General features: G+C 43.7%; 1 protein-coding gene across 1 annotated transcript in view; it reads left to right on the top strand.

The window, feature by feature from the left end:
• The window catches only part of pfkma (phosphofructokinase, muscle a), a 35,150-nt gene extending 8,818 nt beyond the window's left edge, over positions 1-26,332 (top strand). Inside the window, exons 5-22 of the mRNA XM_060938449.1 lie at positions 2,987-3,152; positions 3,293-3,337; positions 3,441-3,549; positions 6,488-6,583; positions 6,781-6,873; positions 7,087-7,212; positions 9,565-9,629; positions 9,792-9,855; positions 11,850-11,996; positions 12,153-12,223; positions 12,322-12,409; positions 12,530-12,682; positions 20,773-20,937; positions 21,025-21,086; positions 22,637-22,748; positions 22,829-22,928; positions 25,287-25,392; positions 25,557-26,332. Coding sequence (XP_060794432.1) covers positions 2,987-3,152; positions 3,293-3,337; positions 3,441-3,549; positions 6,488-6,583; positions 6,781-6,873; positions 7,087-7,212; positions 9,565-9,629; positions 9,792-9,855; positions 11,850-11,996; positions 12,153-12,223; positions 12,322-12,409; positions 12,530-12,682; positions 20,773-20,937; positions 21,025-21,086; positions 22,637-22,748; positions 22,829-22,928; positions 25,287-25,392; positions 25,557-25,710 — 1,922 coding nt within the window. The 3' untranslated portion in view covers positions 25,711-26,332. The remainder of the gene's footprint in view (positions 1-2,986; positions 3,153-3,292; positions 3,338-3,440; positions 3,550-6,487; positions 6,584-6,780; positions 6,874-7,086; positions 7,213-9,564; positions 9,630-9,791; positions 9,856-11,849; positions 11,997-12,152; positions 12,224-12,321; positions 12,410-12,529; positions 12,683-20,772; positions 20,938-21,024; positions 21,087-22,636; positions 22,749-22,828; positions 22,929-25,286; positions 25,393-25,556) is intronic.
• Positions 26,333-26,720: the final 388 nt, after the last annotated feature.

The following is a 26,720-nucleotide window of genomic DNA, read 5'->3' as shown; positions in this document are numbered from 1 at the left end:
AATATTTACCTCCAATGGTGTGAAACCCACCTATCTACAATTAAAGGGAGACTACGCTTCAGATTTTTCAAGTTTAGGTCATAAAAATAATTTTCCCAGACACCTAATTATTTTTGTTTAGTGGAGTGAAAGCTACTGAATTCGAATCACAGACTTCCAATTTTGTTAGTTTTTTTTAATAGAACAATTACTGAATTTAAGGCCACGTGGCCCTAAATTCTCCGCTATTTTTTCCTGCTTCACTATGACACAATTCAGGATACTATGTCATGCGTCACGTGGTGGGCTTTCCCTGTTCGCGCAAGACATTGTGGGATACAAATTCGAAACAGGAGGGAAAAATGGAAGATGCGAGTGTGCGAATGAAACGTGAAAAACTGACCACAGTAACGGAAAGCGAGAAGAAAATACATTGTTATATACAAAGGAAAGGAAACGCAGGACCAAACTAATAAATATCAGCGATCAGCAAGCACCTCGGTGTGACAAAAAAAAAGAAAAAGAAGAAGGTAAACCTGTGCATGCGTACACAGACTTCCTCTGTCTGCTTGACTGCGTGAAGTGAGCGATTTCATGCACATTATTTGCTCAGGAATCCCCTCAAATTAAATAACTTCCTAGCCACAGAATGGCCTGATATTCTGTGAGATATTACAGAAATGGGCGGCACGGTGGTGTAGTGGTTAGCGCTGTCGCCTCACAGCAAGAAGGTCCTGGGTTCGAGCCCCGGGGCCGGCGAGGGCCTTTCTGTGTGGAGTTTGCATGTTCTCCCCGTGTCCGCGTGGGTTTCCTCCGGGTGCTCCGGTTTCCCCCACAGTCCAAAGACATGCAGGTTAGGTTAACCGGTGACTCTAAATTGACCGTAGGTGTGAATGTGAGTGTGAATGGTTGTCTGTGTCTATGTGTCAGCCCTGTGATGACCTGGCGACTTGTCCAGGGTGTACCCCGCCTTTCGCCCGTAGTCAGCTGGGATAGGCTCCAGCTTGCCTGCGACCCTGTAGAACAGGATAAAGCGGCTAGAGATAATGAGATGAGATGAGATATTACAGAAATTAACATGTATCACAATGACCAAATTTCAAAATGAACTAAATTTCACAGATTTTATGAAATTGAAAGGCTGTCTAGTTGTAAAGTGGCAAATGATTTTCCCAGAGTTTGAATTACACTTTACCAGAAGTTTGTCCCAATCTATTTATTTATTTTAGTTTATTTTATTATTTTTACACCATTTTCTCCCAAATTGGTAATTTGCCAATTTCCAACTAATTTGTTTTCTATCAAATTCTGGGTTCTCCATGGAATAGATCTGTGTATATTGAGCTCTTATCACACTTTAATTGCACACAGATACACTCCAGTTCCATCATGTGACTTTTGAAGAGAACTGGTTGCACCAGAAGTAACTTAGCAGGGTTTCTCAGCAATGGGGTGCTAATACTTGTGGCATCACAACTTTTATATTGTGTGTGTGTGTATGTATGTGTGTATAAAGAAAGAAAAAGAAAGAAATCTTTGTCACATGCACACTTCAAGCACAGTGAAATTCATCTTCTGCATTTAACCCATCTGAAGCAGTGAACACACACACACACACTCAGAGCAGTGAGCAGCCACACCAGAGCCCCCGGGGAGCAGTCAGGGGTTCGGTACCTTGCTCAAGGGCACCTCAGCCCAAGGCCGTCCCACGTCAACCTAACTGCATGTCTTTGGATTGTGGGAGAAACCGGAGCACCCGGAGGAAACCCACGCAGACATGGGGAGAACATGCAAACTCCACACAGAAAGGCCCTCGCCGGCCGCTGGGTTCGAAGCTGGAATCTTCTTGCTGTGAGGGGACCGTGCTAACCACTTACACCATATATATATATATATATATATATATATATATATATTTTTTATATTCCCACTTCAATATTATGGTCTATTCATGGTTATGGCTCATATGATTATTATTCATGACTATGGGTAGGGGCGGCATGGTGATGTAGTGGTCAGCGCTGTCGCCTCACAGCAAGAAGGTCCTGGGTTCGAGCCCCGGGGCCGGCGAGGGCCTTTCTGTGTGGAGTTTGCATGTTCTCCCCGTGTCCGCGTGGGTTTCCTCCAGGTGCTCCGGTTTCCCCCACAGTCCAAAGACATGCAGGTAAGGTTAACTGGTGACTCTAAATTGAGCGTAGGTGTGAATGTGAGTGTGAATGGTTGTCTGTGTCTATGTGTCAGCCCTGTGATGACCTGGCGACTTGTCCAGGGTGTACCCCGCCTTCTGCCCATAGTCAGCTGGGATAGGCTCCAGCTTGCCTGCGACCCTGTAGAAGGATAAAGCGGCTAGAGATAATGAGATGAGATGAGATATTCCCACTTCAATATTATGGTCTATTCATGGTTATGGCTCATATGATTATTATTCATGACTATGGGTAGGGGCGGCATGGTGATGTAGTGGTCAGCGCTGTCGCCTCACAGCAAGAAGGTCCAGGTTCGAGCCCCGTGGCCGGTGAGGGCCTTTCTGTGCGGAGTTTGCATGTTCTCCCCGTGTCCGTGTGGGTTTTCCTCCGGGTGCTCCGGTTTCCCCCACAGTCCAAAGACATGCAGGTTAGGTTAACTGGTGACTCTAAATTGACCGTAGGTGTGAATGTGAGTGTGAATGGTTGTCTGTGTCTATGTGTCAGCCCTGTGATGACCTGGCGACTTGTCCAGGGTGTACCCAGCCTTTCGCCCGTAGTCAGCTGGGATAGGCTCCAGCTTGCCTGCGACCCTGTAGAACAGGATAAAGTGGCTAGAGATAATAAGACGAGATGAGACGAGACTATGGGTAGATTCATGACATAAAAATCACATTGAGTCAATTTCAGTTCCAGGTTGTAACACAAAACATGGGACAGTTCAGGGGGGGTGAATACTTATACATGCTACTGTATTTTCTCCCAAGTACTTTGGTGGTAGGCATGTGAAGGCTACAGAAAGCTCATTTCTGATTCTCCTTCAGGCAAGCTCATGAAAGAAGAGGCCCAGTCAGCGTCGCATCTTAACATCGTGGGCATGGTTGGATCCATCGATAATGACTTCTGTGGAACAGACATGACCATTGGCACAGACTCTGCTCTTCATCGCATCATGGAGGTGGTGGACAGCATCACCACTACAGCTCAGAGGTAGGCTATGGGTGGTTCTACAGAAAAACTATGACCATCCCTACCATCCATGTCCTTCTTTTAATTACCTTGAGGTATTCATTTTGCATCTGACGTTTTTGTGATTGTAATTGTTTCTTTGGTTTTGATCTCATTCATAGTCACCAACGTGCCTTCATTCTGGAGGTCATGGGAAGGCATTGTGGGTAAGAGCACAGAAAGAAATGAATCGATGATATTCTCTGTGATTATGACCAGAAGAAAATTAATTCTAAATCCCGTGTATTGTGTATGTGTGTTTTGTCTCAGTTATCTCGCCCTGGTTACTGCATTGGCATGTGGTGCTGACTGGGTGTTTATTCCAGAGATGCCCCCAGATGATGGATGGGAAGAACACTTGTGCAGGAGGCTGATGGATGTATGTATATACATACACACACACCACAGAGAACGCTGGCGACAACTGACTGATAACATCAACGAAATAGACTTCATGTTAAAACTGTCTGTCATCACCCAAATAAGGATGAGTTCCCTTTTGAGTCTGGTTCCTCTTGAGGTTTCTTCCTCGTGCCATCTTGAGGGAGTTTTTCCTTGCCACTGTCGCCACAGGCTTGCTCATTGGGGATCGATTAGGGATAAAATTAGCTTATGTTTAAAGTAATTAAAATTCTGTAAAGCTGCTTTGCGACAATGTCTATTGCTAAAAGCGCTATAAAAATAAACTTGACTTGACTTGATAAAACATCAGCAGAATTTCCAACAGATGTTGAAGGACGAGCAGCACGGTGGTGTAGTGGTTAGCACTGTCGCCTCACAGCAAGAAGGTCTGGGTTCGAGCACCGTGTGGCTGACTAGGGCCTTTCTGTGCGGAGTTTGCATGTTCTCCCCGTGTCCGCGTGGGTTTCCTCCGGGTGCTCCGGTTTCCCCCACAGTCCAAAGACATGCAGGTTAGGTTAACTGGTGACTCTAAATTGACCGTAGGTGTGAATGTGAGTGTGAATGGTTGTCTGTGTCTATGTGTCAGCCCTGTGATGACCTGGCGACTTGTCCAGGGTGTACCCCGCCTTTCGCCCGTAGTCAGCTGGGATAGGTTCCAGCTTACCTGCGACCCTGTAGAACAGGATAAAGCGGCTAGAGATGATAAGATGAGATGAGATGTTGAAGGACCCCAGCCTTCTCAGAAAATAGAGCTGGGTTTGCCCCTTCCTATAAAGTGCATCAGTGTTTCCTGACCAGTCCAGTCTATCATCCAATTGCAGCCCCAGGTACTTGTAGATCCTGGCTAACTCCACATTGTCCCCGTCAGTGGAGACTGGCTACGGAGGAGGCCTGGTCCTCCAGAAGTCCACCATCATCTCTTTGGTCTTGGAGATGTTCAGATTCAGATGGTTTTACCTACACCATGTCACAAAGTCCTCCACCAGGCTCCTGTACTTCCTTTTCTGTCTACTCTGAATACACCCCACAACTGCAGTGTCATCTGAGAACGTCCGCATGTGGCATGACTCGGGGTGTATTTGAAGTCAGAAGTGTAAAGGGTGAACAAGACAGGCAAAAGCATGGTCCCTTGTGATGCACCAGTGCCACAGACCACAGTCTCAGAGTCATAGTCCCTCAGCCTGATATATTGTGGTCTCCCCATGAGGTAGTCCATTATCCAGGACACCAGGTGTGAGTCCACCCTCATCTCTGTCAGCTTGTCTCTCAGTAGTAGGGGCAGGATGGTGTTGAATGTGGTGGAGAAATCAAAGAACATGATCCTCAGAGCATCGCTACTCTTGTTGTCCAGGTAAGGGTAAGCCCTGTGTAGCAAATAAAGTATGGCATCTTCCACACCCACCTCCTCCTGATAAGCAAACTGCAAGGAGCCAGTTAAACATGGTTGCAAAAATGGCTTCAAGCTATGAATAATGGTGCATATAAATATAGAAATAGTTTTCATGGTCATAGATACGGTAAATTAAATGCTAATTTAATCAATAGTTTTAGTCTGTAGCACTCCAAGCAACATACTACTTTGCTCCTGCCAAGGTCAATGTTTTGATTTCAAGTACCTTGGCTTGTAGGTGAACTTGCCTGAGATGGACATTAAGGTGAGGAAAGGCCTAGCTTGGAAAGCACTCAACAGCATAATGGATGTTTGGCAATCAAATCTATCTAGACAGCTAAAGCTTTGTTTCTTCTCAGCTACTGCTGAATCTGTTTTACTTTATGGTTGCGAGGACTGGACTCTCACAACTGCATTGGAGAAATTCCTAAATGCCACCAACACGCGCATACTCTGTAGGGTACTTAACATCAGCAGGAGAGACCATATCACCAATTTGGAGCTGTGTGGTGACATCCCCCGTATCTCAGACAAGATTGGCTACAGGAGGCTTGGCCTTGTTGGTCATTGCTCTTGCCACCCTGACCTTCCCACAAGTCAGCTGGTGCTGTGGTGCCCAACCCATGGTCATTTGAGGAGGGGCCGCCCTCCAGCCACCTTTCTAGACACACTAATGAGGGACACTGGGGCTCAGAGTCTTTCTGAACTAATATCATGCATCAACAATTGTAATGACTGGGCCACCAGGTGTATGGCTCAGCTGAGGCTGCATTGATGATGATGATGATGATGATGATGATGATGATGATAATCAATACATAGTAGTTGTTTCAATGCATCAGTGTGTTGGTGTGGAGTCTTTAAATGTGCTTTTCTCCTTTTTGACTTTTCTTGGTAACCAGACTTGACCATAACTTTACTTGTGATTGATATAAATGCAGAAGAGACATATTTCGGTTCAGGAAGGCCTTCAGGTTCCATAACATTCATAGAGGATGTTTTATTAAGTAGAAAATGTCAGAATTTCACCATGTGAAGGATTCCCCAGGTTACCACATGCACATTATGTAAATGTATGTTCCAGTATTTTCTCATACCTACCGAAAGTACCTAACTGTTAGCGCTGTCGCCTCACAGCAAGAAGGTCCTGGGTTCGAGCCCCGTGGCCGGCGAGGGCCTTTTTGTGTGGAGTTTGCATGTTCTCCCCGTGTCCGCATGGGTTTCCTCCGGGTGCTCCGGTTTCCCCCACAGTCCAAAGACATGCAGGTTAGGTTAACTGGTGACTCTAAATTGACCGTAGGTGTGAATGTGAGTGTGAATGGTTGTCTGTGTCTATGTGTCAGCCCTGTGATGACCTGGCGACTTGTCCAGGGTGTACCCCGCCTTTCGCCCGTAGTCAGCTGGGATAGGCTCCAGCTTGCCTGCGACCCTGTAGAACAGGATAAAGCGGCGAGAGATAATGAGATGAGATGAGTACCTAACTGTATTTGCTGCTATTTCATGCATGTTATACAATTCCTCTTAGACCAGAAACAGAGGATCTCGTCTGAATGTGATCATTGTGGCTGAGGGAGCCATGGATCGGACTGGCAAGCCCATTACTTGTGATCAGATCAAAGCGGTAAATAGCTAACCATCAGATTTGTACCTGATTTAAACCCACACTAGAAAGAACCACAACCATTAAATCTGTGAATATATACATTAAATATAAACTACTACAGGATCTTTATTCCTCATTATAGAGCCTGTATTAGATCTAACCATGCGTGATGCATTGGAATTCCCTCTTTCATATTGTTTTGTCTCTATGTGTAGTTAGTAACTAAGAAGCTGAGTTATGACACCCGTGCCACTATCCTAGGCCATGTACAGCGAGGAGGCACTCCTTCAGCCTTCGACAGGATCCTGGTGGGTTTTGGGGTTTTTTTGGATAATTTTCAGGTTTCATTCACATTATGTATTGTCTAGCATTGTACTTGCAGTGTTTTAATTTACTTAAGGGTCTCTTTTTTCCGTGTGTGTGTGTGTGTGTGTGTGTGTGTGTGTGTGTGTGTGTGTGTGTGTGTGTGTGTGTGTTTGCATGCGTGTGTGTGCACCCATCCATCCGTCCAAATGTAACAGGGCAGCAGGATGGGTGTGGAGGCTGTGATGGCCCTGCTGGAGGCCACTCCTGACACACCAGCTTGTGTGGTCTCACTTTCAGGGAATCAAGCAGTCAGATTGCCCCTGATGGAGTGTGTACAAGTGGTACGTACTTTCAGTGACTGAGGTGTAAATAGAATCAGCAGGTTCGGATGATGTGAGATGCAACAGTCTTACCCTGGTGGACATCAAAAATCGGGCAGTGCAGGAAAATCCATATGAACTTAGAAATGTTACACAGTGGTGCTTGAAAGTTTGTGAACCCTTTAGAATTTTCTATATTTCTGCATAAATATGACCTAAAACAACATCAGATTTTCACACAAGTCCTAAAAGTAGATAAAGAGAACCCAGTTTAAAAAATGAGACAAAAATATTATACTTGGTCATTTATTTATTGAGGAAAATGATCTAATACATATCTGTGAGTGGCAAAAGTATGTGAACCTTTGCTTTCAGTATCTGGTGTGACCCCCTTGTGCAGCAATAACTGCAACTAAACATTTCCGGTAACTGTTGATCAGTCCTGCACACCGGCTTGGAGGAATTTTAGCCCATTCCTCCGTACAGAACAGCTTCAACTCTGGGATGTTGGTGGGTTTCCTCACATGAACTGCTCGCTTCTGGTCCTTCCACAGCATTTCGATTGGATTAAGGTCAGGACTTTGACTTGGCCATTCCAAAACATTAACTTTATTCTTCTTTAACCATTCTTTGGTAGAACGACTTGTGTGCTTAGGGTCGTTGTCTTGCTGCATGACCCACCTTCTCTTGAGATTCAGTTCATGGACAGATGTCCTGACATTTTCCTTTAGAATTTGCTGGTATAATTCAGAATTCATTGCTCCATCAATGATGGCAAGCCATCCTGGCCCAGATGCAGCAAAACAGGCCCAAACCATGATACTACCACCACCATGTTTCACAGATGGATAAGGTTCTTCTGCTGGAATGCAGTGTTTTCCTTTCTCCAAACATAATGCTTCTCATTTAAACCAAAAGTTCTATTTTGGTCTCATCTATCCACAAAACATTTTTCCAATAGCCTTCTGGCTTGTCCACGTGATCTTTAGCAAACTGCAGACGAGCAGCAATATGATTTTTGGAGAGCAGTGGCTTTCTTCTTGCAACCCTGCCATGCACACCATTGTTGTTCAGTGTTCTCCTGATGGTGGACTCATGAACATTCACATTAGCCAACGTGAGAGAGGCCTTCAGTTGCTTAGAAGTTACCCTGGGGTCCTTTGTGACCTCGCCGACTATTACACGCCTTGCTCTTGGAGTGATCTTTGTTGGTCGACTACTCCTGTGGAGGGTAACAATGGTCTTGAATTTCCTCCATTTGTACACAATCTGTCTGACTGTGGATTGGTGGAGTCCAAACTCTTTAGAGATGGTTTTGTAACCTTTTCCACCCTGATGAGCATCAACAACGCTTTGTCTCAGGTCCTCAGAAATCTTCTTTGTCATGCCATGATACACTTCCACAGACATGTTGTGAAGATCAGACTTTGATAGATCCCTGTTCTTTAAATAAAACAGGGTGCCCACTCACACCTGATTGTCGGCCCATTGATTGAAAACACCTGACTCTAATTTCACCTTCAAATTGACTGCTAATCCTGGAGGTTCACATACTTTTGCCACTCACAGATATGTAATATTGGATCATTTTCCTCAATAAATAAATGACCAAGTATAATATTTTTGTCTCATTTGTTTAACTGGGTTCTCTTTATCTACTTTTAGGACTTGTGTGAAAATCTGATGATGTTTTAGGTCATATTTATGCAGAAATATAGAAAATTCTAAAGGGTTCACAAACTTTCAAGCACCACTGTAGACTAATTCATATAGCAGCATGATTAACCTCTCAAGCCTATTATTCTGTTTTTCATATTCACACATACAGTATTACTAAAGGGATAAATGGGTTAAATATTCAGTCGATCCCCTGTATTTCTAAAATAACTTTTATTAATAATTCTCTTGTTGTTGTTTTTTCAAACAGCATATCCCTACAGCTCTTGTAGTTCCCACTTTTGCCATTTATGAAGTCTAAAACTACAGCACCTTACACAAAATGCCCCTTCTCAGTAGATGAACGTGCACTTTACCCTGATCATAACTTGTCGGTTTCAGATCAAGAAATTCTGATTGAATAATCTAACATCAGTTTACTGCATTCATTAATATTAACAAAGCAAAAACTTCAATATTAAACCATAAATAATCTCAAAACAGAAAGTTAACACCTACTATTTGCTTTAATGTTAACAAAACACACCTGCATTAAGTAATGTTCATTCAATCCATGAATAAAATCCTCATCAACGAACAAAATATAGTTAAAGCATTTTCATAAATGTTGAGAACAAATAATGATGAATTCTGGTCTCTGTTTATAAACAGTGGAGCCATGAACGTGATTAAGGTGTTTTTTACTCTCTCCAACAGACCAAGGATGTTACCATTGCTATGCAAGAGAAAAGATATGAGGATGCTTTGAAACTCAGAGGAAGGTATGTGTTTGACTTTAGCTCCTTGGCTCCAGGCATTTCACTCGAGGGTTGGTTCTGTTTGTCGTTGAGTGATAGTTTCATGTTTTTATAAAGGATTTGCTTTTTTTTTTAAATGATCTTTTTTGGCTTTATACAGTGACACAATAACATTTCTGTGTTCAGGAGCTTTGAGAATAACTGGAATACGTACAAACTGTTGGCCCATGTGCATATCCCTGAAGTCAAAGTAAGAAGAATCAGAGTTCTGTTTGTGACATTTACAGTACCAGTCAAAAGTTTGGACATGCTTTCTAATTCGGCGCTTTTTCAATTTCTATTTTGACTATTTTCGACATTGTAGAACAATACTGAAGACATCAAAACTGTGAAACAACATATGGAACATCTCATCTCATTATCTGTAGCCGCTTTATCCTGTTCTACAGGGTCGCAGGCAAGCTGGAGCCTATCCCAGCTGACTACGGGCGAAAGGCGGGGTAGACCCTGGACAAGTCGCCAGGTCATCACAGGGCTGACACATAGACACAGACAACCATTCACACTCACATTCACACCTACGGTCAATTTAGAGTCACCAGTTAACCTAACCTGCATGTCTTTGGACTGTGGGGGAAACCGGAGCACCCGGAGGAAACCCACGCGGACACGGGAAGAACATGCAAACTCCGCACAGAAAGGCCCTCGCCGGCCACGGGGCTCGAACCCGGACCTTCTTGCTGTGAGGCGACAGTGCTAACCACTACACCACTGTGCCACCCTCATATGGAACATATATGGGATTATTCTTTCCACATTCACTGGATATGACCAATCACATGCTCTGATTGGCTACTCTACTACTAGGCTATCAGCTCATATACCGTGAGTAGAGAAAAACAAAATGGCAGAGCGTGTTGCTGAACCAACCGAGGATGAAATAAAAACTCTACTCCAAAACAAAACCCCAAAAAATACAAAAAAAAGCAAGAAAATATGGAATGAAAGTATTTGATGGTAAGAATGTATCTTTTTTTAATTTTTCAAGAATTATTATTTTTATTATTATTATTATTATAGCATTTTTCACAAATTGATACTGTCATTTCGCCGATTTGTTGACATTCTAAGTGGAAATTATTTTGCTGGATGTTTTGTATAAAGTTTTTATTTATCAAATTTGCGAAAAATAAAAAACAAAAATGCTCCGTTTCCCAAAATCCAGTGAATGTGGATATAATAAAATGGTTATTCCATGAAATCAACTCGGTGCTACGCGCCTCGTCGGCTATCAGCTCATGTACGACTCGATTTCGTGGAATAACTGTTAAATACGTGGTCAACAAAAAAGTTTCATATTTTAGGTTCTTCAAAGTATCCAGTGTTTACCTTGATGATGCTTTTCACACTACTGGCGTTATCTTAACCAGCTTCATGAGGTAGTCACCTGGAACGCTTTTCAATTAACAGCTGTGCCTCGACAAAAGTTAATTAGTGCAATTTCTTGCCTTCTTAATGTGTTTGAGATCAAACAGTCAATAGTAAATAATAAGAATACAGTAAACAGCTCTATTCCACAACTGTAGTAATCCATATTATGTCAAGAACCGCTCGACTAAGTCAAGAGAAACGACATCCATCACTACTTTAAGATATGACATATCTTTTAATTAGGGGCGGCACGGTGGTGTAGTGGTTAGCGCTGTCGCCTCACAACAAGAAGGTCCGGGTTCGAGCCCCGTGGCCGGCGAGGGCCTTTCTGTGTGGAGTTTGCATGTTCTCCCCGTGTCCGCGTGGGTTTCCTCCGGGTGCTCCGGTTTCCCCCACAGTCCAAAGACATGCAGGTTAGGTTAACTGGTGACTCTAAATTGACCGTAGGTGTGAATGTGAGTGTGAATGGTTGTCTGTGTCTATGTGTCAGCCCTGTGATGACCTGGCGACTTGTCCAGGGTGTACCCCGCCTTTCGCCTGTAGTCAGCTGGGATAGGCTCCAGCTTGCCTGCGACCCTGTAGAACAGGATAAAGCGGCTAGAGATAATGAGATGAGATGAGATATCTTTTAATTAATAAAAATAAAGAATTAGAAGGTCACAACTTTTGACTGGTACTGTATATTGTTTATTTCTATGTCATACCAGTTCAGTCACTTCCCAAACTGTGCTTTGAGAACTCCTGAAGGAATGCACACACTATAGCTCCCTTTCTTTCCGTTCATCTCCTATTCATATTTCCTCTTCTTTTCAGAGTAACATTAATGTGGCCATTCTGAATGTGGGCGCACCCTGCGCAGGCATGAACGCGGCTGTGAGAGCCGCAGTCAGGATTGGCATCCTGCAAGGCCACAGCATGCTAGCAGTGCATGATGGCTTTGAGGGTTTAGCCCAAGGAAAGGTTAGGAAGTGTTTTAAATCTGTGCTTCATCAAGACACATCATAAACTATCCTATAGAGAATACTTCGATGTTGTTGGATAAGAAAAATCATGCACCATCAAGGGTGCTGTTTATTACATCTGTCTCAATACCAGTGGACTCGATCCGTTCTTTAGATTGATCCTATCACTTGGAACAGTGTTGGTGGCTGGACAGGAAAAGGAGGCTCTGTTTTGGGAACCAAAAGGTACTCGTGACTAATCACACACACTTCTTTGCCACTTGCCAACTATCATCACTATCAGTTTGAGAAGTTCTCTCATGTCTTTCCTTTCTTTTTGGCAGAACTCTTCCAGCAAAGTACATAGAAGACATAAGCCTGAACATTGCCAAGTACAACATTCACGCCCTGGTCATTATAGGAGGTTTCGAAGTGGGTTCCATGAAGACTCGCCGTCCACCAGCCAAGCACAATATTATCAAGATATAATTCTCTTTTTATCCAGGCAACATATCTATCAGGTATTCATATATGGATTCTCTTCCCACACAGGCGTTCTCAGGTGGTCTGGAGCTGGTCCAAGCCAGGGAGAGGTATGAGGAGTTGTGTATCCCCATGGTAGTTATCCCAGCTACCGTCTCGAACAATATTCCTGGATCAGACTTCAGCATCGGAGCCGATACTGCCCTGAACACCATCACCACGGTCAGAGCTGTAGCAAACACATAAATACATACTAGTTAATGCTGATGTTTGTGTTTGCACAAAAGACTGCAGTTTTGTCATTCATTTCTCATGGAAAAGGAGAAACCAAAGATTAATCACTGGAAAATCTTTCACTAATTATTATTATTTTTTTTACATCTAAATTTTGTCTCATAGATAGACAGAATGACTGTTGATGTAAATCCAGTTTGAAGTCAACATGGCAGTCACACAGTTGTCAATGTTATTAAATGCTAACCATCATTATTTCATCTAAATTAGTGTACCGGTACGTGTGTCAGTAAACCTGCTGATATCATCCAAACTACAAACATGGACTCCTTGAACTACACTTCCCAGAACTCACAGCGCCCTCTGTCTCCTGACTATTAACCACAGCTATCACTCATCACTCTATTAGTCCCTCTGCCTATTTAAACCTCACTCTCACACCACTTCATTGCGAAGTATTGTTCTACTATCCTCAGTTCATACCAAGCCTTGGTTCTTCTGGCTGATTCTCATTTTTCTGACCTTTGCTTCCCTCTTTCACGTTTACTCTTTTGTCTTCTCTCGTTTGCCCTGTTTGCCATTCGTCCGACCATCACTAGTCCCTCGACTCTGATTCTCGTCTCACGTTTTGGCTTGTTCACCGTTTGCTCTACGCTCCTCTTCTGCGTATACGTCCATAAATGCCTGCATCATGACAGGATACTTCGCCAACATGGATGTATCAGAAGAGGCGAAGCAGACAGTTCTCAACGCTCAAGGACACTTACTAAGAGAACCTCAGCAGATGCTAGCCGACCTCAACACAAGGATGTCCCAACTAGCAACTGTGATGTCGCAGGCCCTCCTACCGCACTCCGAACCATCTCTGAGCCCAGCACTACAACTTCCTGCTCTGGAGAAGTTCGCTGGAGATCTGCTTGCATGTAAGGGTTTCCTCCTCCAATGCTCCTTGTACTTCGCTGCCATGCCGAACATGTCTGATGAGCACAAGATTGCTAAATTCCTCTCCTTTCTCATGGGTAAAGCCATTCGATGGGCTGGTGCCATCTGAAACAACGGTAGCGGCCCCATGAAGTCTTATGTGCAGTTTCACGCTCAATTCAAAAGGGTTTTCGACCATGAACACAAAGGCATCGAAGTAGGTGTAAGTTTATTCACCATGTCACAAGGTTCCAGAAGCGTAGCCGAGTATGCTCTAGAATTCAGAACACTTGCGGCCACTAGTGGATGGAATGATCCTGCTCTGAAGGCTGTCTTTTGCAAAGGGCTGCACCCTGAGATACTGAGTGAGCTCGCCTGCTGAGATGAACAGTTGACACTGAATTCTCTCATTGACCTCTCAATTCGTCTGGGCAATCTCCTAACTCCTCGGCCCTCCCTGCAGGAGGCTGTAAAACTGGCTCTGATCCTAGAAGACAGTTCCGCCATGGAAGTCTCACACACCCGGTTAACTCGCTCCGAACACATTAGGAGGAGAAGGGAGGGACTCTGCTTTTACTGTGGAAGCTCTGAACATCAGCTCAGTCGCTGTCCCATTCGTCCTCCTCATCCATCTTCTGCAGAGTGTCCTCCACACCATGTAAGTCCCACACGCAGGGTTAATTCCAAGTCATTCAAGGTTCCAGTGTTGTTGACTTCTTCCACCCACATCCTCTCTGCTTTCATAGACTCAGGAGCAGAGGGGAACTTTGTTAGCAGCACTGTCGTCCAGAAGTTCAACTTGCCAACAACCCCTCTTCAAAGTTCGCCCAGCATTCGTATAATCAACAGAGGACCCATAGGGGACGGTCTGGTCACTCTATGCACCGCTCCCATCCAAGTGGGTGCCCTCCATTCTGAGCTCATTTCACTCTGTCACCACCACAGTCTGTCATGGCATCATTCTTGGTTACCCTTGGCTCCAACTTCATGAACCCTTGATTTCTTGGCAGAACAAAGAAATTCTACATTGGTCGCCCACATGCTTTCAAGGCTGCATCTCTCATCCTAAGATCACACTCGCCTCCACCTCTGTGGAGAGTCCTATGCCCAACTCTATGGACAATGTCCCAGCACGTTATATTGACATCAAGGAGGTTTTTAGTAAGGGTAAGGCATGCAGGTTGCCACCTCACAGGCTGTACGACTGTGCTATCGACCTATAGCCAGGCACATCACCACTAAGAGGGCACATCTACCCTCTCTCTCAGAAGGAGCAAGCTGCTATGGAGGAATACATCCAGGAAGCCCTCAAACAGGGCTACATCTGTCCTTCAAAGTCTCCAGCCTCAGCAGGTTTCTTCTTTGTGGAAAAATGTGGTGGTGGTCTTTGCCCATGGATTGACTACAGAGAATTGAACCAAGTGTCAGTCAAGTACCCATATCCACTCCCTCTTGTCCCAGCAGCCTTGGAACAACTCAGATTGGCCAAGATCTCTTCTAAGCTTGACTTACACAGCATGTACAATCTCATCAGAATCAAAAGGGGTGACGAGTGGAAAACAGTGTTCAGCACTATCGCCGGCCATTTTGAGTACCGGATAATGCCGTATGACCTTTCTTCGGTGCCTAGCGTGTTCCAGTGTCTCATTGACGTGTTACGGGACATGCTCGGCAGATACGCCATCGCCTATAATTGATGACATCTTAATGTATTCTCCTGATGAAGAAAGTCACATCGAGCATGTTGGGACAGTCCTCAAACGCCTGCTCCAGAATCACCTCTGTCAAAGCAGAGAAATGCAAGTTCCATCAGCATCACATCTCTTTCCTGGGCTATGTCATTAGCTCTGAAGGTGTCAGTATGGACCCATCTAAGGTCTCTGGGGTCACATCTTGGCCCATGCCCACATCAGTTAAGGAGCTTCAATGTTTCCTTGGTTTTGCCAACTTCTATTGCCATTTTATTCGGGGTTTCAGCTCTATCGCTGTCCCACTAACTTCACTACTCAAGAAGGGACCCAAGCGCCTTCAGTGGAACCCCATGGTGGAAGAAGCTTTTGGTCATCTCAAGCAAGCCTTCACCTTAGCTCCCATCTTGCAGCATCCAGATCCGTCTAAACCTTTCACTCTGGAGGTTGATGCATCTGACATGGGAGTAGGGGCTGTGCTATCACAATGTTTCAGTGAAAAACAGAAACTCCATCCAGTAGCATTCTTTTCTAAGAAACTCTCTCCCGCTGAAAGAAATTACAATGTGGGAAACCAGGAACTACTCACCATAAAACTGGCCCTCAAAGAATGGCGACACTGGCTTGAGGGGTGTTAACAGGTGTCAAGTCACTCATTTGTGATTCTCACTGACCACAAGAACCTCGAATATCTCAGGAAAGCCAAGTGGCTAAGTCCTTGCCAAGCCAGGTGGGCTCTTTTCTTCACAAGATTTAATTTCACCATCTTGTTCTGTCTGGGCTCCAAGAATACCAAGTCCGACGCCCAACCACAAACCTTTGCACCCACTCACCAAGATCCTGTTACTCCTCCCATACTTCCATCTCAGTGCTTCCTTCAGTCCATTACTCGGGATTTGGATAAAGAAATCAGAGACTCTCAACCCCAAACATTTCCTGACGATCTTCCACCCGGTCTACTATATGTGCCCAAGCATCTTGGAGGCAAACTAATTACGTGGGCCTATGCTTCACCAGCCACTAGACACCCTGGCAGCCAACGCACCCAGCAGATGATCAAGAATAAGTACTGGTGGGAGAACATGCTCACAGAAATTAACCAGTTCATCACCTTATGCTCTGTCTGCGCCCAAGCCAAGGTTCCCAGAACACCTCTTGCTGGCAAATTTGGTCCCCTCCCTGTTCCTCAGAGACCCTGGTCCCACATTGCCATCGATTTCATCACCATTCCCCCCCACCCCCCCCCCACTAGGCAACACCACCATCATGGTAACGATCGACCATTTCTCCAAAGCCCTCAGACTCATTCCGTTACCTGGCATTCCCAAACCATCCCAAATGGCAGAACTGTTATTCCAGCAGGTATTCTGTTACTATGGTCTCCCTGAGGACATTGTCAGTGACTGGGGTGCACAGTTCATTTCATGTTTCTGGAAGAACTTCATGGAGAGATTAGGAGTTTCTGTGAGTCTCGCATCCAGATACCACCCTCAGTCCAACGGCCAAGTTGAAAGAGCAAATCAAGAAATCGGCTGCTTCTTGAGAAATTTCTGTATGCGCAACCAGGGGGACTGGGCACGCTTCCTTCCATGGGCCGAATATGCACAAAATTCCCTCAAGCACTCTGCAACCCAACTAACACCGTTTCAGTGTGTACTCAGCTACCAACCACCCCTGTTCCCTTGGGACAACTTGCCCAACCAAGTTCAAGCCGTCGAAGATTGGTTCTCATGCAGCCGGACGGTTTGGGAGGAGGTACACCAACGTCTTGAAATGGTCAGTGTCAAGTACAAAGAGTATGCAGACAAACACAGAGCAGATACATCTACATTCAATCCAGGGGACAGAGTATGGATATCAACAAAGAACCTCCAAGAACCCAATTCATGCAGGAAGCTACAACCATGATACATCGGGCCATTTAAAGTCCCCGACCGCATCAATGAAGTTTCATACCAGCTAGAGCTCCCCCCTCACAGCAGACTATCACCCACATTTCATGTAACCTATCTGAAACCTGCTATCCCCAGCCCTCTCGCTGAAAACGCACCAAGCCAGGAACACCCAGCTCTCGACTTGGAAGGCGAACTCATCTACCAGGTAAACAAGATCATCAACTCTAGACAAAGAAGAGGGCTGATCGAGTACCTGGTAGACTGGGAGGGTTACGGACCCGAGGAACAGAACTGGGTTCCCGCCAAAGACATCCTAGATCCACTCCTCAAGCAAGAATTCCATGCCACACATCCAGACAAACCTGCACCCAAAGGTAGGGCGTGCCCTAGAAAATCTATAGCTCCTGGTGGGGGCCCTGTGTCAGTAAACCTGTTGATATTGTCCAAACTACAAACATGGATTCCTTGAAATACACTTCCCAGAATTCACAGTGCCCTCTGTCTCCTGACTATTCACCACAGCTGTTATTCATCACTTTGTTAGTCCCTCTGTCTATTTAAACCTCACTCTCACACCACTTCATTGCAAAGTATTGTTCTGCTATCCTCAGTTCATACCGAGCCTTGTTTCTTCTGACTGATTCTCGTTTTTCTGACCTTTGCTTCCCTCTTTCACGTTTACTCTTTTTTGTTTTCTCTCATTTTCCCTGTTTGCAGTTCGGTCGACCATCGTTAGTCCCTCGACTCTGATTCTTGTCTCATGTTTTGGCTTGTTCACTGTTGGCTCTGTGCTCCTCTTCTGCACATACATACATACATAAGTGCCTGCATTGTGACAATGTGCAGCTACCACACACCATTTAAAATGTGGCACTGTTTTAAAAAAAAAAGAAAAAAAGTCACTATGCAATGTGAAGTTAGAGCTGAATCCATTACACTTGGAAAAGTAAAGATCTGAGGGTGATCCGAGGAAGTTGTTCTTATGTAGTTTTCAACTTTTTCAAACTGGAATACAAGAGTAATTGCTGATTTATTCCACAAAAAAGCAGTATTATCTATAAAATTATTATTTCTGAGTGGAATAACAGGAGTGTGTACACCCTCTCATTGGGAAATCACGAGTTATCCCCTATCAGTCACAGCGATATGAGCCACCTGTACACTTCTGTGAGGTCATGAATGCAGAAGAGGGCAAATATCACTTTCCTCTGAGAGTGTTCCTTCACATGCATTGGAGGAAGAACGTGTTTGCCCCACCTTTCCCAGTTGGTAGCTGTCATGTGATGGGGTAGATTTAGCCACTGGGTGGAAATTGGAAACAAAATTGCATGTGGGGTGGCCACAGTGGACGAATGCTAGTCTTTCATAGTATTTGTCCTGTTTTTGTCCTTATGCCTGGGTCATCTTACATTGTAGACAATAGTGTAATTATAAATACAACACCAATTCCAAAAAGCTTGGCAAACTATGTAAGACGTAAATAATAACAGAATATGGTGATTTGCAAATCATAGAAATCCTATATTTCATTGAAACATATCAGATGTTGAAACTGATCAATTTTATTGTTTCTTGAAAAATATATATGCTCATTTTGAATTTGATGCCAACAACACACCTCAGAAAAGTTGGGGCGGGGCATGTTAACTACTGTGTTGCATCACCTCTACTTTTAACAACACTCTGTAAACGTTTGGGAACTGAGGAGATAAACTGCTGTAGTTTTGAAAGAGAAATGTTGTCCCATTCTTGCCTGACATACAATTTCAGTTGTTCAACAGTTCAGGGTCTCTTTAGTCATATTTTGCGCTTCATAATGCGCCAAATGTATTAAATGGGAGACAGGTCTGGACTGCAGGCAGGCCAGTTTAGCATCTGGACTCTTTTTTTTAATACGGAACCAGGCAGTTGTAATATATGCAGGATATGGTTTGGCATTGTCTTGCTGAAATAAGCAAGGCCTTCCCTGAAAAAGATTTTGTCTGGATGGCAGCATACTTCAAAACCTGTACAGTATATATCATTCAGCATGAATGATGTCTTCCCGGATGTGCAAGCTACCCATGCCATGTGCACGAACGCACCTTCATACCATCACAGATGCTGGCTTTTGAACTGTGTGCTGATGATAAGCCGGATCGTCCCTCTCTTCTTGAGCCTGGGGAATGTGATGTTCATGACTTCCAAAAATAATTTTCAAATTTCAATTCAAAGATGGGCGGCACGGTGGTGTAGTGGTTAGCGCTGTCGCCTCACAGCAAGAAGGTCTGGGTTCGAGCCCCGTGGCCGGCGAGGGCCTTTCTGTGCAGAGTTTGCATGTTCTCCCCGTGTCCGCGTGGGTTTCCTCCGGGTGCTCCGGTTTCCCCCACAGTCCAAAGACATGCAGGTTAGGTTAACTGGTGACTCTAAATTGACCGTAGGTGTGAATGTGAGTGTGAATGATCGTCTGTGTCTATGTGTCAGCCCTGTGATGACCTGGTGATTTGTCCAGGGTGTACCCCGCCTTTCGCCCGTAGTCAGCTGGGATAGGCTCCAGCTTGCCTGCGACCCTGTAGAACAGGATAAAGCGGCTACAGATAATGAGATGAGATGAATTCAAAGATTTGATTTGAGAAGGCGGTGGTGTTTCTGGATATTGTTTATATCTGGTTTTAACTTGCATTTGTAGATGCAGTAATGAAGTGTTTTCACAGACAGTGGTTTTCTGAAGTGTTCCTGAACCCATACAGTGATTTCCACTACAGACATGTGACTGCTTTTAATGTAGTGTCACCTGAGGGCCTGAAGATCACAGGCATCCAATATCAGTTTTCAGCCTTGTTTCTTGCATACAGAGATTTCTCCAGATTCTCTGAATCTTTTAATGATATTATGTACTACAGATGAGGTGATCCCCAAATTCAACTTCAATTTTACATTGAGGAACGTTATTCTTAAATTGTTGCACTGTTTGTCCACGCAGTCTTTCACAGAGTAGTGAACCCCTCCCCATCTTTACTTCTGAGAGACTCCGCCTCTCTGGGATGCTCTTTTTATACTCAATCATGTTACTGACCTGTTGCCAAGTAACCTAATTAGTTTTTTTTTTTTCCAATTACACATATTTTATAGTCTTTTGTTGCCCCGTCCCAACTTTTTTTGAAACGTGTTGCTGGCACTAAATTCAAAATGAGCATTTTTTTTTTTTTTTAAACAGTACGATTTCTCTGTTTCAACATGTAATATGTTGTCTTTGTCCTATTTTCTATGAAATAGTATATAGGGTTTCCATGATTTGCGAATCATCACATTCTGTTTTAATTTCCATTTAACACAGCATGCCAACTTGTTTTGGAATTGGGGTTGTATAAGACAGATGGCATATGATCAGGATTTAAAGTCACCTTTTTGTTTCATAGATAAATTATTTTCTAACACTTTTATTTCACCATGTTACTTCACCTGAGTGCAATTTCCGTAATATTTTCTAAAATGAGTTTTGATTATTAAATAAAGTGAGTTTTACATTAAACTGTCAATTTTTCCCCAAATAAACATAATGATTACTCTTTTATGCCTGTCTTTGGTTATGCAGACATGTGACAGGATCAAGCAGTCAGCCGCGGGCACTAAACGCCGTGTGTTCATCATTGAGACTATGGGAGGGTACTGCGGTTACTTGGCCACCATGTCAGGCCTTGCTGCCGGTGCTGATGCCGCCTACATCTACGAAGAGAAATTTAACATTCGTGATTTGGAGGTAAATATATTAAATTCAGAACTAAAAGCAATTTCAAGTGGTTTAAAATTTCTTTCATGGACTGTTTTGTTTAATTTGGGCTTTCAGACCAATGTAGAGCATCTTGTAGAGAAAATGAAGACGACAGTTAAGAGAGGCCTGGTTCTCAGGTTGGTGTCAGTTGAAACTACACAAAAAGAAATGATTTCATAATGATAAAATGTTTGAGTAACTATGTGCATTAAAGTGCTGATGACACGTTTTTGACATCTTTGGCGATGTTTTATAACATAAAAAGTAATTCCCGATGATCCATATATTAATTCACGAAGGCGCCTATTTTACAAGTTATGATAAAAAACGCGGCTATTTGGGCAAATTTGACGGGGCTGCAGCACCCAGGAGACGAAAGAGGAGGAGGAGCTTTATGACGTCAGCGAAAGAACCTTCCTCCTCACTTACCAGTTTGTTGTTGATGCGACAGGTGTTCAGTTTATCATTATTAGTATTTTTATTAGACATTATATATAGTTATTATGCCTTCGCGTTGTGTTGCCGCCTTTTGCTCCAAAACCCACAAGGATGGGGTAAGTTTATTCAAGTTTCCCAGAGATCCCGAGCTGCATGCGAAGTGGGTGAAGCAAGTCAGGCGCACTCGTGACAAGTGGGAGCCCTCACCAACATCCGTCCTGTGCTCTGAACACTTCGATTTGGATTGTTTTGACACCCTTCCCAGCTTAAAAGAATCTCTTGGGTGTTCAGTTCAGCACAAACGTGTGTTACTACCATCAGCAGTGCCTACACAGTGTTGCCAGATTGGGAGGTTTCCCGCCCAGTTGGGCAATTTCAAGTGCATTTTGGTGGGTTTTGAACATATTTTGGACTGGAAAACGTCAGCAGTATCTGTTGCCAGATACTGCTGAAGTTTTCCAGCCCAAAATATGTTCAAAACCCACCAAAATGCACTTGAAACCGCCCAACTGGGCGGGAAAAATCCCAATCTGGAAACACTGCCAGTATTCCGGAGGGGGTCTACGAGTAGCTATGCCGGATCCAAAGACAGTCCTCCTGTCAGAACATGTGTTGTGAAACGACATAAGGTAAAGGTACGTAGAGCTATAGATTCTACATGATAATCATAAATGTAATCATAAAGTCGGCGTGATATCAGTCATGTATTTGCTTGTGAAAGCTTGCGGCTTTCATGTAACTGCCGCCTAGCAACGAGAGGCAAAGGGTAAAGAGGGTAGGCTATCATAGATTCTATTCAGAAGAGATCAACACAATTCTAGACTCCCAGAAGAGGAAGAGCTAGCACTAGAGAGTTCACCGGCGTTTTCATGCGCCATTTCCATTGAGTAGAACCAGAGTAGAACAGCCAGTGAACCGCAGCGTGTTCTTCCGCTGACGTCACAGCATGGCCGCGAGCCACGGACCCAGTTTTCTTGCGCTGTGCAATTAAAAGTTGGATATTTGCGTAACAACAGCTTCTTTTCACGTAATTATAACAGAAATCTAACATGTTTGCCATGTTGTATAGTTTATTTAAGAAATTGCATAGAGTCATGTTCGTGTCATCAGCCCTTTAACTTTTATTTTTATTGAGTTTAATTGCAGCCAGCATTATTGTCAGATCTGCGGTTATAGAAAACGAATTAACAGCTTCTGACCAATCAGATTTGAGAATTCAGCAGTTCAATTATTTTTATTTTTTTTAAAGAAATGAGAACTGCAACGCCAACTACACAACGGACTTTATCTTCAACCTGTACTCAGAGGAGGGAAAGGGGGTCTTTGACTGTCGTAAGAATGTCCTTGGACACATGCAGCAGGTGAGGGATCGACAACCTTTCACGACTAGCATTCTCTCAGATGCTTTTCATGCATTTACTTGAAACTGATTTGTCTCTAGGGTGGCACTCCCACTCCATTTGACAGAAACTTTGCCACGAAGATGGGTGCTAAGGGTGTTCTCTGGCTAACTGAGAAATTGAAGGAGTGTTATAGACACGGTGAGAGTCAAATCCAAGATCTAATAGTCCTGTTTTTGATATAGAATGTATTTTTTATACTCTGAGATTTTTCAGATCTTACATTTAGCTTTAGACCTGATTCAGCATTTATATTTACAGTGGATATAAAAAGTGTACACACCCCGTTAAAATGATCGCTTTTTCTGATGTAAAAAAAAATTGAGACCAAGATAAATAATTTCAAAACTTTTCCCACCTTTAATGTCACCTATAACCTCATCTCATTAGCTGTAGCTGCTTTATCCTGTTCTACAGGGTCGCAGGCAAGCTGGAGCCTATCCCAGCTGACTACGGGCGAAAGGCGGGGTACACCCTGGACAAGTCGCCAGGTCATCACAGGGCTGACACATAGACACAGACAACCATTCACACTCACATTCACACCTACGCTCAATTTAGAGTCACCAGTTAACCTAACCTGCATGTCTTTGGACTGTAGGGGAAACCGGAGCACCCGGAGGAAACCCACGCGGACACGGGGAGAACATGCAAACTCCGCACAGAAAGGCCCTCGCCGGCCACGGGGCTCGAACCCGGACCTTCTTGCTGTGAGGCGACAGCGCTAACCACTACACCACCGTGCCGCCCCACCTATAACCTGTACAATTCAATTGAAAAACAAACAAATCTGTTGGGGGGGGGGGGGGATAAATAAATAAATAAACATACAATAAGTTGGTTGCATAAGTGTGCACACCCTTAAACTAATACTTTGTTGAAGCACCTTTCGATTTAATTACCACATTCAGTCTTTTTGGGTTCAGACCTGCCATCAGTTAAAATGACTCTGATTAACCCCAAATAAAGTTCAGCTGTCCTAGTAGTATTTTCCTGACATTTACTCAGTTGCATCCTCCAGCAAAAGCCAGGGTTCACAGAGAGCTTACAAAGCATCAAAGGGATCTCATTGTTGAAAGGTATCAGTCAGGAGAAGGGTACAAAAATTTTTCCCCAGCATTAGGTATACCATGGAGCACAGTGAAGACAGTCATCAAGAAGTGGAGAAAATATGGGACAACGGTGACATTACCGAGAACTGGACGTCCCTCCAAAATTGATGAAAACTGGTCAGGGAGGCTGCCAAGAGGCCTACAGCAACACTGAAGGAGCTGCAGGAATTTCTGGCAAGTACTGATTGTGTACTACATGTGACAACAATCTCCTGTATTCTCCATATGTCTGGGCTACGAGGTCGGGTCACAAAACTGAAGCCTTTTCTTACAAGGAAAAACATCCAGGCCTGGCTAAATTTTGCAAAAAAATACATCAACTCTCCCAAAAGCATGTGGGAAAATGTGTTATGGTCTGATGAAACCAAGGTTGAACTTTTTGGCCACAATTCCAAAAGGTATGTTTGGTGCAAAAACAACACTGCGCATCACCAAAAGAACACCATACCCACGGTGAAGCATGGTGGTGGCAGCATCATGTTTTGGGGTTGTTTTTCTTCAGCTGGAACAGGGGCTTCAGTCAAGGTGGAGGGGAATTATGAACAGTTCTAAATACCAGTCAATTTTGGCCCAGAATCTTCAGGTGTCTGCTAGAAAGCTGAAGATGGATAGGAATTTCATCTTTCAGGATGACAATGGACCCCAAGCATACATTGAAATCAACAAACGAATGGCTTCACCAGAAGAAAATTAAAGTTTTGGAACGGCCCAGCCAGAGCCCAGACCTAAATCCAATTGAAAATCTTTGGGGTGACCTGAAGAGGGCTGTGCACAAGAGATGCCCTCGCAATCTGACAGATTTGGAGCGCTTTTGCAAGGAAGAGTGGACAAATATTGCCAAGTCTAGTTGTGGCAGGCTGATAGACTCCGACCCAAAAAGACTGAATGCTGTAATTAAATCAAAAGGTGCTTCAACAAAGTATTAGTTTAAGGGTGTGCACACTTACGCAACCAGCTTATTGTATTTTTTTTTTACTTATGTTTTTCCCCCGAACAGATTTATTTGTTTTTTCAATTGAATTGTACAGATTATAGGTCACATTAAAGGTGTGAAAAGTTTTGAAATTATTTATTGTGGTCTTAGGTTTTTCTGATGTAAAAAAAAAAATACATTTTCACTTGACATTACTGCATTGTTTATTTTAGTGTTGGATCTCATTAAAAACTTGGCAGTGAATTGAAGTGAAAATGAGTTCAAACAGCTCACTGCAGGACCCAAGTGGTCGATTGGGTCTGGTTTCTGGCATTGACTGGTCCCAGTCCGATGTACAGTACAATGATTGATTAATAAGCTTTATACATGTGTGCACAGACTCCTAATATGTTAACAGGAGTGTGTTCTATGTCCTTCCCTGGTTTTGACCACAATATCACTCCATCTGTGCAGGGCGCATTTTTGCCAACACTCCAGACTCGGCGTGTGTGTTAGGCATGAGAAAGAGAGGTCTGATGCTCCAAGCCTTGGGTGAGCTCAAGGAGCAGACTGATTTTGAGTAAGAGCCTAGGTTTCTATGTTGAACAGAAGCATGCCTTCAGTAGTGAGCCATAAAATGCCAGATGTTTTACCGGTGGTATCCTTCTAAGCAGTGCCTTGTGCAGATGTTTATATTTTCTCTTTCTTGCATTCTCTCTATGTCTTGCTTCCTCTTCTATTTAGGCACCGTCTTCCAAAGAATCAGTGGTGGATGAAGCTCAGGCCCATTCTGAAGATCTTGGCCAAGTACAAGATAAATTTGGACACCTCGGAGCATGCTCACATGGAGCATATTATCGGCAAGAGAGCTCCATTCTCACTGTCTGGTAAAATATGATAAGGACTGAGAATGGAAAAGGACAAAATGCATTATGCAGTTGCATAGTGAGTTATTATTCTGTTTTATGTTAATGATATTCCACAACTGACAAACTAGTAAACTATTGATTAAATTACTTCTATTGCAATAAATGAAATATTCACCAGTGTGTTACGGAGCGTAGTGTTAACTGATAGTTTAGTTTGTCAATACTTACCCATTTATATGCTCATGAACTTTTGAACTCCTTAAGTTCAATGGCCTTATAAGATCCAGTTGATGGGGTTACTGAGTATATAAAGTATTAATAAGCTATAACTTATGAGGAACCCATTACTAAATATTTTATATATTTGATATGAATTAATACAGCATGAACAGTTGATTAATTTCTTATTCGGTTATGGAGAATTAATGATTCGTCGACAGCATACATGATTAATCGTGTAACCCTTAAACAGGAGGACGAATGTAGGAATGAAATGTATTTACTGTCTCATCTGTCAGTAATCTTCATAGCTGTGTTGATATTTTCCTCTTGTTTGATTTCCCCCTTTGTTACTCTGCTGTTATATTCACTGGACCCGTGTTGTCAGCGATTTTGTGAAATATCAATTAAAGTAAAGATCCAAAAATACAATCTTGTCTGTGTCCTTTAGAAATTTTATAATTTTATCTGAGATTTAGGCAAAAAAAAAAGTTATCGGCACAGTGGTGTAGTGGTTAGCACTGTCGCCTCACAGCAAGAAGATCCTGGGTTCGAGCCCAGCGGCCGGTGAGGGCCTTTCTGTGTGGAGTTTGCATGTTCTCCCCGTGTCTGTGTGGGTTTCCTCCGGGTGCTCCGGTTTCCCCCACAGTCCAAAGACATGCAGGTTAGGTTAACTGGTGACTCTAAATTGACCGTAGGTGTGAATGGTTGTTTGTCTCGATGTGTCAACCTGGTGACTTGTCCAGGGTGTACCCCGTCTCTCACCCATAGTCAGCTGGGATAGGCTCCAGCTTGCCTGCAACCCTGCACAGGATAAGCG

Source organism: Neoarius graeffei, chromosome 13, assembly GCF_027579695.1.
Source record: "Neoarius graeffei isolate fNeoGra1 chromosome 13, fNeoGra1.pri, whole genome shotgun sequence".
NCBI classification, from domain to species: Eukaryota; Metazoa; Chordata; class Actinopteri; order Siluriformes; family Ariidae; genus Neoarius; species Neoarius graeffei.
This window is presented reverse-complemented; position numbering and strand designations above follow the sequence as displayed.